At 45.5% G+C, this 19,050-nt stretch overlaps 1 protein-coding gene across 1 annotated transcript in view; it reads left to right on the forward strand.

The window, feature by feature from the left end:
* The window catches only part of nfascb (neurofascin homolog (chicken) b), a 56,554-nt gene that overhangs the window by 28,698 nt on the left and 8,806 nt on the right, over nucleotides 1-19,050 (forward strand). Inside the window, exons 11-21 of the mRNA XM_034172914.1 lie at nucleotides 1,502-1,613; nucleotides 1,717-1,880; nucleotides 1,964-2,111; nucleotides 7,433-7,557; nucleotides 7,640-7,741; nucleotides 7,854-8,051; nucleotides 8,163-8,233; nucleotides 8,373-8,595; nucleotides 9,314-9,429; nucleotides 14,163-14,373; nucleotides 16,986-17,108. Coding sequence (XP_034028805.1) covers nucleotides 1,502-1,613; nucleotides 1,717-1,880; nucleotides 1,964-2,111; nucleotides 7,433-7,557; nucleotides 7,640-7,741; nucleotides 7,854-8,051; nucleotides 8,163-8,233; nucleotides 8,373-8,595; nucleotides 9,314-9,429; nucleotides 14,163-14,373; nucleotides 16,986-17,108 — 1,593 coding nt within the window. The remainder of the gene's footprint in view (nucleotides 1-1,501; nucleotides 1,614-1,716; nucleotides 1,881-1,963; nucleotides 2,112-7,432; nucleotides 7,558-7,639; nucleotides 7,742-7,853; nucleotides 8,052-8,162; nucleotides 8,234-8,372; nucleotides 8,596-9,313; nucleotides 9,430-14,162; nucleotides 14,374-16,985; nucleotides 17,109-19,050) is intronic.

The following is a 19,050-nucleotide window of genomic DNA, read 5'->3' on the forward strand; positions in this document are numbered from 1 at the left end:
CGCCGATGAGCCCCGGCCCCTGCTTACCAGCCCAGGCAGGAGGTTTGGCTATCCACCAAGAACATTCCTCTGCATACAGACTCACCAAAACTGACAGACCGGTTCATCAGACCCTTCAAAAATCCTGAAAGTCATCAGTCCCGCCGCAGTGAAGCTCCAGCTCCCTGCTTCACTGCAGATACATCCAGTATTTCACGTGTCTAAGATCAAGCCATACCACGCTTCGGACCTCTGCACCCCCACCTCCTGCCCGCATCATTGACGGCAAGCCAGCATGGACTGTACGTAGGCTCCTTGATGTACGTCGGAGGGGTCGGGGGTACCAGTATCTGGTAGACTGGGAGGGATATGGCCCAGAAGAATGCTCCTGGGTGAAGAGGAGCTTCATCTTGGATCCCGCCCTCCTGGCGGACTTCTACCAGCGGCACCCCGACAAGCCAGGTCGGGCGCCAGGAGGCACCCGTTGAGGGGGGGGTCCTGTTGTGTGGGCCGCCGAAGAGGAGGTACTGCTGGCCCACCACCAGAGGGCACCCTGCCTGTTGGCGGGTTTCAGGCACCAGAGGCGGCATTGGCCTGTTTGCATCACCAGGTGCACCTTGTCAGCTGTCATCCATCAGTCATCACCTCATCTATAAAAGCCTGGAAGAGACACCACTACTCTGCCGAGTTATCTGCTTACCTTTCAGGTAAACCTACTCAGCCATTTTGTGCCATACGCACATTCATTGTTTCTGAAGTCTTGCAGTTGTGATTTATACTTGCAGCTTGTAGCCGAGTTTGTGGAAGTTGGAGGAGTTGTTTCCACTCCTAACCTCTTACGTACTAAGTATAACAATTGACACTGCAAGTCCTCCAGTTTTCCTCTGCACTCTGGGAGTATCTGGATTTATTCCTTCAGGAGGATTTCTGTGAGTTGCTGACTGTTTGCTGGGTGTACACACACCCACCTTAACCTGTTTTTGTTCCTGCCAGCAGTACTGGGTCTGACTGCTGGAGCGGTGGCCACCTGGGGATTCAGGACTTGGCGGCTCTGGTGTGTTGCAGGTCTCCGTTGGCGGTGGAACTTTGTGGGTCCCGGCTCTTCTCTGGATAGGCGTCTCCTACCCTTGGGCCTGCCCATGCGTCACCGTTTTGAATTGACTGTCTAAAAGCATATTTGAGTGTTGTGCACATTTGCAGAATAAATTGTGATTTATTTGGAATTCCTATTGACCGTTCATTTACGCCCCCTGGCGTGGGTCTGTGCATTCATTTTCTCAACAATTTTTGCTGTTTTTGCTAAATTATTCTGGCAGCCACCATTAAAAGAACTGAACTTTTTTTTTATTTTATTTTAATACAGTGTACTTCACTTCTCAGGAAAAAATTTTGCAAACTTTCCCTTGGAAAATGCTTCGTACTTAAATGTAGATACAGCCAGTTCAGGTTATGGAAAGAACATGAACACATCATAATGAAATGAATCAGATGTCATATGTCACGGCTGCTGTTTAATTTGTAGATGCGATGCCGCGTATTCTTGAGCCGAGGAATGAACTCATCAAGGTGGTCGAGGGCAGTCATACGTTCATAGACTGCCGCTACTTTGGTTCTCCAGTTCCTGATTTGCGATGGTGAGGACATGCTCTGTGGCTGACTCGTTTCTGTGAAGGCCATCCTGAAACATTAACTTCAAGGATCGTGTCCAAGTGCATGATCTCTTTTTCCTCATGACAGGTCAAAATACGGACAGGGGAATCTTGAAGGGAATCGTTTTAAGACTCACCGTAATGGGACCCTGGAGATAAAAAGCATACGGATAGAAGACCAGGGCACTTACCTGTGTATAGTCAGTAACATCGCAGGAAGAGATGAGAGTCAAGTGCGCATAGAGGTCAAAGGTGAGCAAATAATAAACTCTGTTGGAAAATGAGCACAGCTGCAACATGTGATGCTGTGGTGTTTGTTCACCTGTTTTTCTCAGAGCCCACTTTAATTGTATCAAGACCAGACAATATGAAAGTCATCCGTGGGAGTGACGTGCGCTTTGAATGTGCTGCAAAATCTGACGCGACTACACCCATCAAAACCACATGGATGAAAGACAAAAAGCAAGTCAGTCTTGGGTGGAGGTGAGTGTTTTTGTTGTCTGGTCCATAAAAATACACATAATAGTACAAAAATGTCATCAATTTTGGATCTGTTATTCTTTATATTGGGCAGCACGGTGGCTTAGTAGTTAGCACTATTGCCTCACAGCGAGATGGTCATAGGTTCACTTCCCAGCTGTGGCCTTTCTGTGTGGAGTTTGCATGTTCTCCCCATGTTTGCATGGGTTTCCTCCGGGTGCTCCGGTTTCCTCCCACATCCAAAGACACACTCACAGAAATATTTAACCCTAACCTTTAAGATTTATGTAATTTTATGACATGACAAATTCCCATTGACTGTTTTAGATAAGTTTAATACAGATCTACCAAATAAACCTTACATGATGCATATTCATTACTGTAATAAATCCTATTTATTTGAAATGCATAATCCTCAGCTTTATGTATTTAGTATTAATAAAATATAATTACTCTAAATCAATAATAATGACAGCATTTATTTAAAATACATAAATTATATTGTTTGATTTGCATAATACTCCCCCTCTAGCTGCCACCTTATCGTGGTGGAGGAGTTTGCATACCCGGATGATCCTAGGAACTATGTTGTCAGGGGCTTTGTGCCCCTTGTAGGGTTTCCCAAGGCAAACAGGTCCTAGGTGATGGGTCAGACTAAGGGCAGTTCAGAAGCTCCCATGACCAGTAAAAAATCAAGGACCGAGACGTCGCCCGGTATGGCACAGCCGAGGCCCCACCCTGGAGCCAGGCCTGGGGTTGAGGCTCGCGTGCGCGAGCGCCTGGTGGTTGGGCCTTAGCCCATGGGGCCCGGCCGGGCTCAGCCCGAAAAAGCGACGTGGTCGCGCCCTCCTGTGGGTTCACCACCTGCAGAGGTGGCCATGGGGGTCGGGTGCAGAGAGGATTGAGTGGCGGTCGAGGGTGGGTGGCCCGGCGGCCTGGTCCGCGCTCACAGCCCCTGACTGTTGGGACGTGGAATGTCACCTTGCTGGGGGGGAAGGAGCCTGAGCTTGTGCGGGAGGTTGAGAGATACTGACTAGAGATAGTCAGGCTCACCTCCACGAACAGCTTGGGCTCTGGTACCCAACTCCTGGAGAGGGGCTGGACGCTCCACTTTTCTGGCGTTGCCCATGGGGAGAGGTGGAGAGCTGGGGTCACATTGCTTATTGCTCCCCAGCTCAGTCGCCATGTGTTGGAGTTCACTCCGGTGAATGAGAGGGTCGCATCCCTACGCCTTTGGGTCGGGGACAGGTCTCTCACTGTTGTCCCGGCCTACGGGCTGAGCAGCAGTGCAGAGTACGCGACCTTCTTGGAGTTCCTGGGAGGGGTACTAGATAGCGCTCCAACTCAGGACTCCATTGTTCTCCTGGGGGATTTCAACACCCACGTGGGCGGTGACAGTGAGACCTGGAGGGGCGTGATCGGGAAGCACGGCCTCCCCGATCTGAACCTGAGTGGTGTTCAGTTGTTGGACTTCTGTGCTAGTCACAGTTTGTCCATCATGAACACCATGTTCGAGCACAAGGGTGTCCATAAGAGCACGTGACACCAGGACACCCTGAGCCGGAGGTCGATGATCAACTTTGTAGTTGTATCATTTGACCTTTGGCCACGTGTCTCGGTCACTCGAGTGAAGAGAGGGCTGAGCTGTCGACCGATCACCACCTGGTGGTGAGTTGGATCCGCTGGGAGGGTAGGAGGCTGGTCAGACCTGGCAGGCCCAAACGTATCATGAGGGTCTGCTGGGAATGACTGGTGGAACCCTCTGTCAGCGAGGTCTTCAACTCCCACCTCCGGGAGAGCTTCTCCCAGATCCCGGGGGAGGTTGGAGACATGGGGTCCGAGTGCACCATGTTCTCCACCTCTATTGTCAATGCAGCCACTCACAGCTGTGGTCACAAGGTCTCTGGTGCCTGTCACGGCGGCAATCTCCAAATCCGGTGGTGGACGCTGGAAGTAAGGGATGCCGTCAAGCTGAAGAAGGAGTTCTACTTGTCGGTAGGACTTGGTAGGTGGGACCCCGGAGGCAGCTGACAGGTACCGGCAGGCCAAGCATGCCGCAGCCCGTGCGGTCTCAGAGGCAAAAACTCCGGTCTGGGAGGAGTTCGGGGAGGCCATGGAGGAGGACTGTCGGTCAGCCTCGAAGAAATTCTGACAAACCATCCGACGCCTCAAGAGGCAGAAGCAGCTCTCCACCAGCACTGTCTACGGTGCGGATGGGGAGCTGTTGACCCTGACTAGGGATGTTGTTGGGCAGTGGAAGGAATACTTCAAGGATCTCGTCAATCCCATTGTCACGTCTACCGAAGGGGAAGCAGAGACTGGGGACTCAGAGGCAGACTCATCCATTACCCAGGCCGAAGTCACAGAGGTGGTTAGAAAGCTCCTTGGTGGCAAGGCTCCTGGGATGGATGAAATCCGTCCTCAGTACCTTAAGTCTCTGGATGTTGTGGGACTGTCTTGGCTGACACGCCTCTGGAACATCGCGTGACGGTTGGGGACAGTGCCTCTGGATTGGCAGACCAGGGTGGTGGTCCCTCTGTTTAAGAAGGGGGACTGGAGGGTGTGTTCCAACTACAGGGGGATCACACTCGTCAGCCTCCCCGGTAAAGTCTATTCCAGAGTACTGGAGAGGAGAATTCAACCGATAGTCGAACCTCAGATTCAGGAGGAGCAGTGTGGTTTTCATCCTGGTCGTGGCACACTGGACCAGCTCTACACGCTCCATCGGGTGCTCGAGGGTTCATGGGAGTTCGCCCAACCAGTCCACATGTGCTTTGTGGATCTGGAGAAGGCATTCGACCGTGTCCCTCGGGGCACCCTGTGGGGGTGCTCCAGGAGTACGGGGTCTGGGGTACTTTGCTAAGGGCTATCCGATCCCTGTACAACTGCAGCAGGAGCTTGGTTCGCATTGCCAGTAGTAAGTCAAACCTGTTTCCAGTGCATGTTGGCCTCCGCCAGAGCTGCCCTTTGTCACCGGTTCTGTCCATTATCTTTATGGACAGAATTTCTAGGCGCAGCCAGGGAGTAGAGGGGGTCTGGTTTGGGAACCACAGAATCTCGTCTCTGCTGTTTACGGACGATGTGGTTCTGTTGGCTTAGTCAAATCAGGACCTTCAGCGTACACTGGGGCGGTTTGCAGCTGAGTGTGAAGCGTCCGGGATGAAAATCAGCACCTCCAAATCTGAGGCCATGGTTCTCGACTGGAAAAAGGTGTTTTGCCCTCTTCAGGCCGGTGGAGTGTCCTTGCCTCAAGTGGAGGAGTTTAAGTATCTCGGGGTCTTGTTCACGAGTGAGGGACGGATGGAGCATGAGATCGACAGACGGCTCGGTGCAGCATCTGCAGTGATGCGGTCACTGTATGGGACCATCGTAGTGAAGAGAGAGCTGAGTAGGGGGGCAAAGCTCTCGATTTACCGATCGATCTACGTTCCGATCCTTACCTATGGTCATGAGATTTGGCTCATGACTGAAAGAACGAGATCAACAAGTACAAGCCAAGATGAGTTTCCTCCGTAGGGTGGCTGGGCACTCCCTTAGAGATAGGGAGGAGTTCGGACTTAAGCCGCTGCTCCTCCATGTGGAAAGAAGCCAGTTGAGGTGGCTTGGGCATCTATTCTGGATGCCCCCTGGACGCCTCGCTGGAGAGGTGTTCCGGGTATGTCCCATCGGGAGGAGGCACCGGGGAACACCCAGGACATGCTGGAGGGACTACGTCTCTCGGCTGGCTTGGGAACACCTTGGGGTTCCCCCGGAAGAGCTGGGGGAGGTGTGTGTGGATCGGGAGGTCTGGGCAGCTTTGCTTGATCTGCTGCCCTCGCGACCCGACTCCAGATAAAGCAGAAGAAAATGGATGGATGGATGGATGAATTGCATAATAATTATGTTATCTATACAAGATAAATGGCATAGGTAACATAATTACTATGCAATTCAAACAATATACTTTATGTATTTTAAATAAATACTGTCATTATTATTGATTTAGAGTAATTAGATTTTATTAATACTAAATACATAAAGCTGAGGATTATGCATTTCAAATGAATAGGATTTATTACAGTAATGAATTTGCATCATGTAAGGTTTATTTGGTAAGTTTGTATTAAAATTATCTAAAAAAAAGTAAATGGGAATTTGTCATGTAATAAAATTACATAAATCTTAAAATTTAGGGTTAAATATTTCTGTAAGTGCATGTGGGTTAGGTGGATTGGAATCTTTAAATTGTCCGTAGGTGTGCGAGTGGGTGTATTTGTTTGTCTGTTTGTGGCCCTGTGACAGGGCGTCCTGTCCTGGGTGTACCCCGCCTCACGCTCTATGACTGCTGGGATAGGCTCCAGCCCCGCGCGACCCTTAATTGGACTAAGCGGTTGAATATGAGTGTGTATGTACTTTATATAGTGTATACAATTGATCTGGTAATAGTGTTAAAATACCATTAAGAAGAGGGCTTAATGGGAATAAATTCTCATTAAATCTGGCATTAAATGTACACTTTTTGGGAATGGTATAGTTCCACTCCAGTCAAAATTGTCAACATTAAGACCTGAAGTAAATGTTTTGTTGTGTTGTTATTTGGGAATGTGTAGCAGCTTGAGTTACCACTTTGAGTGGTTTAATGCTGTTTATCCAGTCACAATATTAGCAAAAAATAGTTATTAGAACTGTATACAGAAACAGATTGTCCATAATACCAATTTTGTTTAAAACAAAGACTGAATTCAGTAATGCACAAAACCTGAACGCTTGCAACCCGTTGTGTACTAAATGTTTTCACAACTGTATTCAAAGAAAACAGTTTTATGAATTGTAAGGAAATCTGAATTTTAACAAGCAATTTGCTTGAACTACATTAAAAAGTATAAACGTGCTGGCATTGAGAATCCATTTATAGAATATTTAAATATAGGACTAAAACTAAAACAGCATATTGATTTAAGGACCGGTATAAGTAAACACTAATTGAAGATATGGTATTATAATTACAATGGTATTTTGTTTCTTTCAGGATTTTATTAAAATATTCTCATGTTTTGTTTTATATATGAAACTTGTTCTTTGGTATGTGGATTTTTTTTTTAGACATTTTTGTTTTCTTTTGCCCCAGCTGTTTTTTGTTTTTTCGTTGTTTTTTTTTTACCTGTGATATACCTGTGCAGTGTAATCCTGTATGTTGTGGCTTCAGTGTATTCCTTTTCTGTGATTTCAATAAAACATGAATTGAAAATATTAAAACAAAAAGGGTTTTCCTTTAGTTTGAAATCCCTCAGCCCAGTAAGTTTAAAGATGTTGTTCACTTACTGTATGTTCTGTGAATTCACCAGAGTCTCTCTGGATGAATCAAATCTTGTCATCATTAATGTGAACAGAGGAGATGAGGGTGATTACACATGTGTCATCAAGACCGAACTGGACCAGAAGTCTGTGTCAGCACGCCTGTTGGTGATGGGTATGGCACGTTTAAAGTAAATGACATGTCAGTAACTGTTAAACATGTGAAGCCTTTTAATTATTTGTACATGTATGTGCAGATCGTCCTGATCCTCCCACCAATCTGGAGTTGTCAGATCCATATGAGCGCACTGTGAGACTAAGTTGGGTTCCTGGAGACAGTAATCACAGCCCCATTACAGGTTTAACAAAAGTCATCTTTTGGGGGGGGGGATTATAATTAGTAATATTTTGGCAGTACAGTATTTTATTAGACAGTTGTTCTTCAAGATTCAAGGCATTGTTCTGCTACAGACTACTTAGTGCAGTATGATGAGGATGACTGGCTGCCTGGTAAATGGAGAAACCTTTCAACGTACCCTGGGAACCTCAACTCTGTCATCCTACATCTTTCACCTTTCTCCTACTATGAATTCCGGGTCATCGCCATGAATGCCATTGGGTCAAGTCGTCCCAGTCGTCCATCGGTGCGTTTCCAGAGCAGCGGTGCACGTAGGTTTGACACTTCAAAGCACATGTTGTCAAAAATGACAAATTAAAAGCCATCTATCATCTCCAGTGTAAGGTCATTACTCTTACTGCAGCATTTATGTTCCCACACAGCTCCAGATGTCATCCCAAGGAATGTAAAAGGTGTGGGTACATGGAGAAATAACATGGAGATCAGCTGGGAGGTAATTACTGCAACCAACATTTTCAAATTTATCCTGGTATCTTTAAGTTGACTGTTATAGTTGCTACAACACTAAAATGATTGCTAAACTGTGTGTTGGTAAGTGTAAAGTAACCTTCCCTGTCTTTTGTGGTCCTCAGCCTTTGACCTACAGAGAGTGGAATGGGCCGCACTTGAAATATCTGGTGTGGTGGCGAAGGAAAGATTCCAGGGAGGAGTGGAAGAATGCCACCACTAAATGGCTCAAATATTACATCTACGATGCTGATACCTTCACTCCTTATGAGATTAAGGTCCAAGCTGTGAATGACTTTGGGCTGGGCCCAGAGTCCCCTGTTGTCATTGGTTACTCTGGAGAAGACCGTAAGTATCTAAATCTGATAGCAATAAATAGTTTTCTCTGTGATATGGTTGTCTATCCACCCATCTCTTTCTATCTAAGGGTCACGGTGGGGCTGGAGCCTATCCCACCAGTTATAGGACATGAGGTGGGGTACACCCTGGACAGGACACCAGTCTGTCACAGGGCTATAGTTGTGCAGTGATGTTGTAAAAGTAATGACTGTTGAACATCTCAAATATTTGTTTAGTAGGTGTGTCATGCACAGAGTTGGTAGCTGAGCAGATAAGGAGCTGGCCTGAGAATATGTAGGCCTGGGTTAGAATCCCGCTCATGCTACTTGTGTATCTGCTTGGACAAGGCGCTTCACTGCATTGTCTCAGTCCACCTACCTGTAAATGGGTACCAGCCTTAGCTGAGGAAGTAACCTGCATTGACTGGCATCCCATCATCTGCTTCACACAACCAAATCTGGAGATGAGCAATGAGACCAAAGGTCTCAGTGCCTATATAGGCCTTACTTGAGTAGTTGCCTGTTCTTCCTCAGGAAAAGACAACAGAATAAATGCTCGGCTGGCAAGCACGAATAATTCTAGAAACATTAACTGATCAGTATCTTAAAGTTAAATTGTGCTTCTTGCTTTTTTTATATTCATAATGAGATGTTTGCTGATAATTTAGCGTAATTTGGGATTTATTGCTAACAAACAAAATGTACTGCACTGTCTCTGTGTTCCACAGGCCCAATAGTTGCTCCACTTAACCTGAGAGTGTCTGACATAGAGAGCACCCAGGTGACTGTGCACTGGGACCCAGTGAACCGCAACGCACTTATGGGAGAACTAAAAGAATACAAGGTACGGCTTGTCTGTGTGCTGTGATGCAATGTACACAGCAAAACCACCAGTGTTAAATTAACATTGACGGTGTCTAGATATTCTTCACTGACCCAGTGTGGACTCATATAGGCACTGCCAGTGTTAATTTTACACTGGTGATTTTGCTGTGTAGTATTATGCAATGATATTGTTTTTGTTGATGCTTGTTGACAAGAAAAATTAAGCATAGATTATTTTAACAATAGTCTCAAGAAACTGACAGCAGATTATAATGTCAGGTCTGACAGTAGGCTACGCACAACTGTTGCACGTCACCACATCCACCATCCTATGGAATCACCCTAGGAATGATTGGCAACCACCCAAGTAGGCCACTGGTCTATCTATGTTTACCACAAGCAGCCATTTGTCTGCCGTAGCCAGATGAAATGTTGGGTCCTTTTGGCCTTTTCCAGTTGCTGTGGTCCATAGCACTGAAGCACCTGTGCACTGGATCAACCTTTGGAAAATGCGCCACATGGCCACAGTTTCCTCACAGTGTAAGTAATATGCCTCATTTAAGTAACTGCTTGTTTGATACAAAGTCATTCCATCTGTATGCAAGTAGTCTCTGGAGTGATGTAGTACCAAAGGTATCCAATCACAGTCTTAGGTCATTGGTGAGTTCTGTTCTCACAACCATACAGTAAGACATACACCAAGACTCCAGAAACAGGGATCCCCGTCCTCCTGCAGAGATCTCATCATTGCCATATAGCTCTATTCATCGACCTCATAGTCCTATGTTCTCTTCCCAGATGTCTCTCAGCCTTATAAGCCAAGGTTCCAGACACATGTATGGAACTGCTAAGATGATTAAATTTGTCAACAATTTTGATACTCTCACAACATGCAGACACATTGATTTGTCATACATGGACATAACGGTCATGGCCAGCCTGGATCTTAGGATTGCTGCAAACCCAGAGACTTTGACTCGCTTAGCTTCTCAAGTGCTGTAAATAAAACATCATTAGTTCCATAAAGACCACATCATCATCATCTGCAAAGACCATGTCAATACACTTTGACAAAAGCAACCAAGTCATTGAACCACTTGACCTTGTACACCACCAACTCCATACAAGAAGACCAGAATACCATCCTCACAAACCCCAGAATTTACTTACAGGAAATCAGAAACTCTGCCTTCACACTGGATCCCCGCTACCTTTGTGTAGGTCAGCTATAATGCAACCTAGTGGGAATTCTGAAAATTCCTGGAACAACTAGTATGTGGTTATAGCTCAGTTCTGCAGGAGTCTCCGGCATCTTCCCAAAAGAACATAAGCAATCTCCTTAGTGTACCACTGGTACTAAAATACCATCCCAAGCAATGCAGCTCTGGATACCAGGATCCAGCAACTCATAGCAGTGAACTGTTTACAACATCATGGAGTATACCGAGCCATTTTCAGCATCGTTACCACATATATAGAGAGTCCTTGTAACCACATATAACTAAAGAAGTGTGAACTCCTGGAAAGTCCACAAACACCAAGGAAGGACACTGTTGCCCTTTTGAAATAAAAAGAAAAAGTGCAAGTAAAATAATGTATTTAAGTTTATTTTTGAGTAAGGATGCAAAGCAGCCACATGGGGTGCACAACCAGTACATTGTGAGTGCCAGTCCCAAGCCCGGATAAATGAGAAGGGTTGCAACAGGAAGGGCATCGAGCGTAAAACAAGCCAAAATAAAGATGCAGTGTACAAACTGATTTTCCATACTAGATCAGTCGAAGCCAAGATTAATAATAAGTAGAAGAAGAGGAGTACGTGTCCAGAAACGTCTAGAACGGTAGAAATGAGAGTTGGGACTTTGAATGCTGGCAGAGAGGGAAAAGGCCAGTAAAGGGAGAGAGCTGGCTGACATGAAATAAAAAATATCAAAATAGAAATTTTACATTTTTCTATGACCCTCCCAAATATGTACTGGTCATTCTGAACGTTCTGTGTTCCTTGGAAAACCTATAGCTGCTGCAGTTTAGAAAATAGAACTGTATTTGAAGTAACACTTGGGATAAAAAAGGGCGTGGTGGTTGTATCATAGTGAGGATAGGAAGAGAAATGGTATTGGGGTCATTTACAGGAAGAGTATGTTAAAAGTGTGTTGGAGGTTAAGCGAGTGTCTGACAGGGTGATGAGTGAGAAGTTGGAAATTGAAGGGGTGATGATGAATATCATCAGTGCATATCCCTAACAGGTAGGTTGTGAGACAAAGGAGAAAGAAGATTTCTGAAGTGAGTTATATGAGGTGGTGGAGAGTGTACCCAAGCATGAAAGAGTGGTGATTGCAGCGGACTTCAATGGGAATGTTGCCCAAGGGAACAGAGGTGATAAGGAAGTAATGGGTAGATATAGTATCAAGGACAGGAATGTGGAAGGGGAGGTGATATTTGATTTTACCATCCCTACAGTGAAGCATGGTGGTGGCAGCATCATGTTGTGGGGATGTTTTTCAGTGGCAGGAACTGGGAGACTAGTAAGGATTGAGGAAAAGATGAATGCAGCATTCCTTTGTGGAGAGAGAACCTTCCAGGAGGACAACCATCTCTGCAATAATCCACCATTCCGGGCTGTATGGTAGAGTGGCCAGATGAAAGCCACTTCTTAGTAAAAGGCACATGGTAGTCAAGATGAGGGATTGAGGGAAAGATGAATGCAGCAATGTACAGACACACCCTACATGAAAACCTGCTCCACGGCGCTCTTGACCTCAGACTGGTGCACCGGTTCATTTGTCAGCAGGACAATGACCCGAAGCACACAGCCAAGATATCAAAGGGGTGGCTTCAGGACAACTCTGTGAATATCCTTGAGTGACCCAGCCAGAGCCCAGAAATGAATCCAATTGAACATCTCTGGAAAGACCAGACAAAGGGACCAAGCTGGAAAGGATGTGCAGCAGGTTAGGGTGGTAAAAGTTGCAAAAGATAATGTGCTGACAACCGAGAAGAGTGTGTTGAGAAGGTGGAAGGAATATTTTGAGGAATGAGAGAGAGTGAAGGCTAGAGAGAAAAGGCTAGATGATGTGGAACGAGTAAACCAGGAAGTGCAATAGATTAGTAAGAATGAAGTGAGGGCAGCAATGAAGAGGATGACAAGTGGAAAGGCATGAAAGTGGAGGCGTGAAAATGTCTATGAGAGATGGCAGTGGAGTTTCTAACCAGATTGTTTAATAAAATCCTATTTTTAAGAACAAGGGTGATGTGCAGAGCTGCAGTAACTACAGAGACATAAAGCTGATCAATCACAGCATGAAGTTATGGGAAAGAGTAGTAGAAACTGGGCTTGCAAAACAGGTGAAGATCTGTGAGCAGCAATATGGTTTCATTCCAAGAAACAGAACTACAATGCAATGTTTGCTCTGATGAAAGTAGATGAGTGTAAATACTTGGACTCAACTGTCCAGAGTACAAGCAGGGTGGAGTGGGTGGAAAAATATGACAGAAGAATATCTGCAAGAGCGAAGGGGAAAGTCTCCAAAACAGTAGTGAGACCAGCTATGTTGTATGTCTTAGAGACTTCAGATTTCAGACTTCAGACAACTTTATTGATCCCAAAAAAGGGCAATTACATTTACACTCCAATTACTTCAGAATACAGCAATTAATTCACAATTATTACTTGTTTACCGTAATAATGGCACACATCAAAATTAAAGACAACACATATACATTTGACATAGTTTATGTGCACTAAACTTGAGGCAGTCCGTCATCAGAATTGAGGCAAAGTGGGTGAAGGCCGCTGCAACTGGGGTCGCGCCGCCGCTAGCTTGGGGGGAACGTGGTCCTGCCGCAGCCAAAAACCGCGCTGCCCCCGGAGGGGAAAGGGGTAGCGTGAGCGGTGGCCGGGATGGGGTGTGTGATGGGGGGCAGGAAGGGAGGTATAGGGAAAAATGGAGCATGCATAAACTGTGGCACCAACAAAAAGACAGGAGGCAGAGCTAAAGATGTTGCAATTGTCTTTGGGAGTGACGAGAAATGGACAGGATTAGGAACGAACATATCAGAGGGACAGCTCAGGTCAGTTTAGAGACAAAGTCAGAGAGGTGAAAGTGAGATGGTTTGAACATGCAGAGGACGGACTCAGGGTATATAGGGAGAAGGATGCTGAGGATGGAGCCACCAAGCAGGAGGAGAAGAGGGAGGCCAAAGAGGAGGTTTATGGATGTTCTGAGGGAGGACATGCAGGTGGTTGATGTGACAGAGGAAGATACAGAGGACAGGGTGAGATGGAAATGGCTGATCTGCTGTGGCGACCCCTTAGAGAAGCAGCCAGAAGAAGAATTGATTAAGGATGCATTATATATGATGGTGGTTATAATGGGATACAATAAAATTAAGATCTGACAGTTCTAACAATGTTAGGATTTTTTATTGTTGTTGCTGTTTTTTTTTTTTTTTTTTTTTTTTTTTTGCTCTTTTAGCCTCTTAAGAGTCAAACCAAAAATTAAGTCTACCATGAGTATATATAACTGATTAATCATACAATGTATTAACGTTTCTGAAAAAAAAAATTGTTGTTGTTTTTAAATTCAAAATTTTTAAGTAACTCTGTCAAGGTCGTTGGATACTGGGGGTCATATTATTATTTTTTTTCCCCTGAACCGTCAACACTTTACAATATAATGTTTTATCAAAATTTTAAGTCCACTGATTTATTGGAGCACAGTTACATCAAAACACTGGATGTGTTGCTTCTCACAGGTGTACTACTGGAGGGATAGCAGCCAACTGAGGTGGCTCAGAGTCAGCAGAGCAATGATGTCTAGAGTCTTCGCAGAGAATGGGCCGGAGCCGTCAGGGGTCCTTACTGATCTCCATCCGTACAGCAACTATAAGATGTACATCGTGGTGGCCAACAATCGATTCGAAGGCCCGGCCAGTAATAATATACACTTCTCAACACCTGAAGGTGGTAAGAGCTAACTCAAACCCCTGGAATACGCAGGTTGTGTTTTGTGAAACAAAAAAATACACTTTCTATAAGAGCGCCTTTTGATACTTTCTTGGGAGATGTATCATCTCAGAAATTTTGTTGTGGAATTGTCTTCTACAAAGCACTTTAGATTGGTTTGTTTCACCTACAGCTATCATAACTATCATATTTTATTGTTTGTCTTTCTTGTTGCCGTACTTTATTTTCATTGTTTTATAACATTTCTATTTCACAACTCCTTTCATTGTTCAAACTACATCCACATGCATTGTTATTGCGTGACAGCTCCACATGCCTGTTTATTACTCATAAAAGTTTAAGATGACATCCACAAGGCGTGATGGTTAATCTTATCAAGAGGAAAAAGCCATTCAAACTTGGTGATGGCCGGGATCAAATTATGCTTATGGCACTGCTCAATCACACAACCCCACAGGCTGCAAATTATCTACATCACAGTAGCTGTTTCAGTGTGTAGATCAAAGTGCATGGAGCAGCCATCAAACTGCATTGAAGAGTTTTGTTTTATTCCTTTATTATACTGCAACACAGACGTTTAAAACTGCAATTGAAAGTCAGTGTTTGATTGCTGCTGAAAATAACATAGTTTTAAAGATTGCACTGAATTTGCTTACACCGCTTTCGTGTGTGTGTGTGTGTGTGTGTGTGTGTGTTTGTGTGTGTTTCTCAACAGTTAATTCACTGATCATAATAAAACTTGTCAGTCATTCATAGCCCATGATATCCTCTCAATTGAAATGTTCAGCAAACCTAAAGAAAAGTTTATTCAGATGGGGTAATTTTATTGAAATTACTGTTTGCAAGAAAATTAGTTAAGGTTACATTATGGTGAAATCAACTTATCATAAAAGTATATTTATTTCTGTGGTATATTGCAAAATTAGAGGTAATTTTATTGCTGGTAAGGCATTTATTTGGGGGATTCAGTGTAAATAGTAGATTCTCACAAATCCAACAAGACTAAGCATTCATGATATGCACACTCTTAAGGCTATGAAATTGGGCTATTAGTAAATAAAGGGGGTGTTCACAATAATAGTAGTGTGGCATTCAGTCAGTGAGTTTGTCAATGTTGTGGAACAAACAGCTGTGAATCAGGTGTCCCCTATTTAAGGATGAAGCCAGCACCTGTTGAACATGCTTTTCTCTTTGAAAGCCTGAGGAAAATGGGACGTTCAAGACATTGTTCAGAAGAACAGTGTAGTTTGATTAAAAAGTTGATTGGAGAGGGGAAAACATATATGCAGGTGCAAAAAATGATAGGCTGTTCATCTACAATGATCTCCAATGCTTTAAAATGGCCCCCCCAAAAAAAAAAAATTAAAAAACATAGACGCGTGGAAAAAAATGGAAAACAACCATCAAAATGGATAGAAGAATAACCAGAATGCCAAAGGCTCACCCATTGATCAGCTCCAGGATGATCAAAGACAGTCTGGAGTTACCTGTAAGTGCTGTGACAGTTAGAAGACACCTGTGTGAAGCTAATTTATTTGCAAGAATCCCCCGCAAAATCCCTCTGTTAAATAAAAGACGTGCAGAAGAGGTTACAATTTGCCAAAGAACACATCAACTGGCCTAAAGAGAAATGGAGGAATATTTTGTGGACTGATGAGAGTAAAATTGTTCTTTTTGGGTCCAAGGGCCGCAGACAGTTTGTGAGACGACCCCCAAACTCTGAATTCAAGCCACAGTTCGCAGTGAAGACAGTGAAGCATGGTGGTGCAAGCATCATGATATGGGCATGTTTCTCCTACTATGGTGTTGGGCCTATATATCGCATACCAGGTATCATGGATCAGTTTGGATATGTCAAAATATTTGAAGAGGTCATGTTGCCTTATGCTGAAGAGGACATGCCCTTGAAATGGGTGTTTCAACAAGACAATGACCCCAAACACACTAGTAAAAAAAAGGTTGCTTCTCAAATTTTCCTATCAAGCAGCCATATCTAAAAAGGAAAGCTCAAAAAAGTGCAACTTGTGATATTTGTTACAAATGACATAACCAAAAAAAAAAAAAAAGAGCAAGTGAGAAGGCCAACACTGGTGTATTATAAGTAGACTTGTCAGCCCTGATGCTGACAAAGTTTACTATTTCAGCATCATAACCCATCCATCCTCACGTCATCTATGACTTCTCCACCAAAAAAGTATTGTGGAGTCTTGTTGCTGTGTTTCAACCCATGTGGATCATAATTCTAACTTGTTTCCAAACAAGGGCCGTTTTGGCCGTACTGGCAATATAAGATTATGGGACCTTTATTTGAATATTAGGAAACAAAATCATAGTGGTGCTGAAGAAAATACTTTTTATGACAAATGGTATTAAAAATATCTAAAGGAACTATACTGTTAAAAGCTAGTAGTGTGTGAACCTTTAATTATTCAATCTCTTGTGGATTTATGTACATTTGGATTAATATTTGTGGAAGATGCAAGTTGTAAAACCCTCATAACAGTAAATGGGTAACAATTCAGAGCTTTTTTGTATCCCCTTCCTAACACAAGCACAATTTCAGTTATGATATCCAAAGCTTATATGGTTTGATTTTTTTGTCTCCTTTCTAGTGCCATCTGCTCCTAAATCCTTCAGGATCCAACAGCGACATCTGGATACTATTTACGTCGACTGGGACCTGCCAGCAGAACCCAATGGGATCATCACTGGATATTCCCTGCAGTACCAGACAGGTATTTGAAAGCCTCTAGAGAACCTCTTGAGATTTTTCTCTCTCTTTAGTCTGTCCATTCAGTGTACTGTAGGTTTCTACTGTTGTCCTTCAATCAATCAATCAACTTTTTTCTTGTATAGCGCCAAATCACAACAAACAGTTGCCCCAAGGCGCTCCACATTGCAAGGCAAGGCCATACAATAATTATGAAACACAGTCTACGTCTAAAGCAACATAACCAAGGGATGGTCCAGGGTCACCCGATCCAGCCCTAACTATAAGCCTTAGCGAAAAGGAAAGTTTTAAGCCTAATCTTAAAAGTAGAGAGGGTATCTGTCTCCCTGATCTGAATTGGGAGCTGGTTCCACAGGAGAGGAGCCTGAAAGCTGAAGGCTCTGCCTCCCATTCTACTCTTACAAACCCTAGGAACTACAAGTAAGCCTGCAGTCTGAGAGCGAAGCTGTTGTGAAAGTGTAGGTACACGGACCCACAACAGGGGGCGCAATGAACGGACAATGGAGAAAGGTGAATAACAAGTTTTACTGTTGTGAAAAGAGCACAACCAATACAACAATTAATAATTTGGAGTTTGAAGCCGAAATCTGCTGGTGTCGTGTGGGCAGGCTCGAAGGTAGGAGGCGTCCGTCCTAGTCGAACCGGAACCACCCAGATTTCCTCTGCCACCGAACCCCAGAAGTACTGGAACCGCCAAGTCCCGAATTCCCAGGTGGCCACTGCCTCCGCTCGTCGGATCCGGTACTGCTGGCGGGAAAGAGCACAAACACACAGGTATGGATGCGACAGCACCCAGTAGACGGAGAGGGGAGAAGCCGCCTCCACCTCTTGTTACAATGAAGCAGGAAAGGTGAGTACTTATCCAAGCAAGTAGCTTTCTGTAGTCAGCTGTCCTGAAAAGGTTTACCAAGGTTTATCAGAGTCTTCAATATGAGCTTGCAGAGAAGGTTACCTTAATCTCAAGGCGATATCTCGGCCCTGAGGTGGAGACGCTGTCCTGCTGATATACCTCCGTCCTGAGTGCAGTCAGCTGTGTCCAGTAATGGGTGACAGCTGTCACCCTGGCAGCCCTCGTCGGCGGCAGCGCCCTCTGGTGCCTGGAGCCCGCACTCCAGGCAGGGCGCCCTCTGGTGGTGGTGGGCCAGCAGTACCTCCTCTTCAGCGGCCCACACAACAGGACCCCCCCCTCAACGGGCGCCTCCTGGCGCACGACCGGGCTTGTCCGGATGGCGACGGTAGAAGTCGGCCAGGAGGGCCGGGTCCAGGATGAAGCTCCTCTTCACCCAGGAGCGTTCTTCGGGGCCGTACCCCTCCCAGTCCACCAGGTACTGAAGACCCCGACCCATTCGACGGACATCGAGGAGCCGACGCACGGTCCAAGCCGGTTCCCCGTCGATGATCCGGGCAGGAGGTGGTGCCGGACCCGGGGTGCAGAGGGGTGAGGTGTGATGGGGCTTTATCCGGGAGACGTGGAATACCGGGTGAATCCGCAGCGAGGCCGGCAACTGAAGCCTCACTGCGGCGGGATTGATGATTTTGAGGACCTTGAAGGGACCGATGTATCGGTCTTGGAGCTTGGGGGAGTCCACTTGAAGGGGAATGTCCTTGGTGGACAACCATACCTCCTGCCCAGGACGATACGTGGGAGCCGGGGCCCGCCGCCGGTCTGCATGTGTCTTCGCTCTCGTCCGGGCCTTCAACAAGGCAGAGCGGGCGGCACGCCACACCCGACGGCACCTCCGTAGGTGGGCCTGGACCGAGGGCACACCGACCTCTCCCTCGACCACCGGAAACAAGGGGGGCTGATACCCCAAGCACACCTCAAACGGGGAGAGGCCGGTGGCTGATGACACTTGGCTGTTGTGAGCGTACTCGATCCAGGCCAGGTGGGTACTCCAGGCCGTCGGGTGCGCGGCTGTCACACAGCGTAGTGTCTGCTCCAAGTC

Source organism: Thalassophryne amazonica, chromosome 6 (assembly GCF_902500255.1).
Source record: "Thalassophryne amazonica chromosome 6, fThaAma1.1, whole genome shotgun sequence".
In the NCBI taxonomy this organism is placed as follows: Eukaryota; Metazoa; Chordata; class Actinopteri; order Batrachoidiformes; family Batrachoididae; genus Thalassophryne; species Thalassophryne amazonica.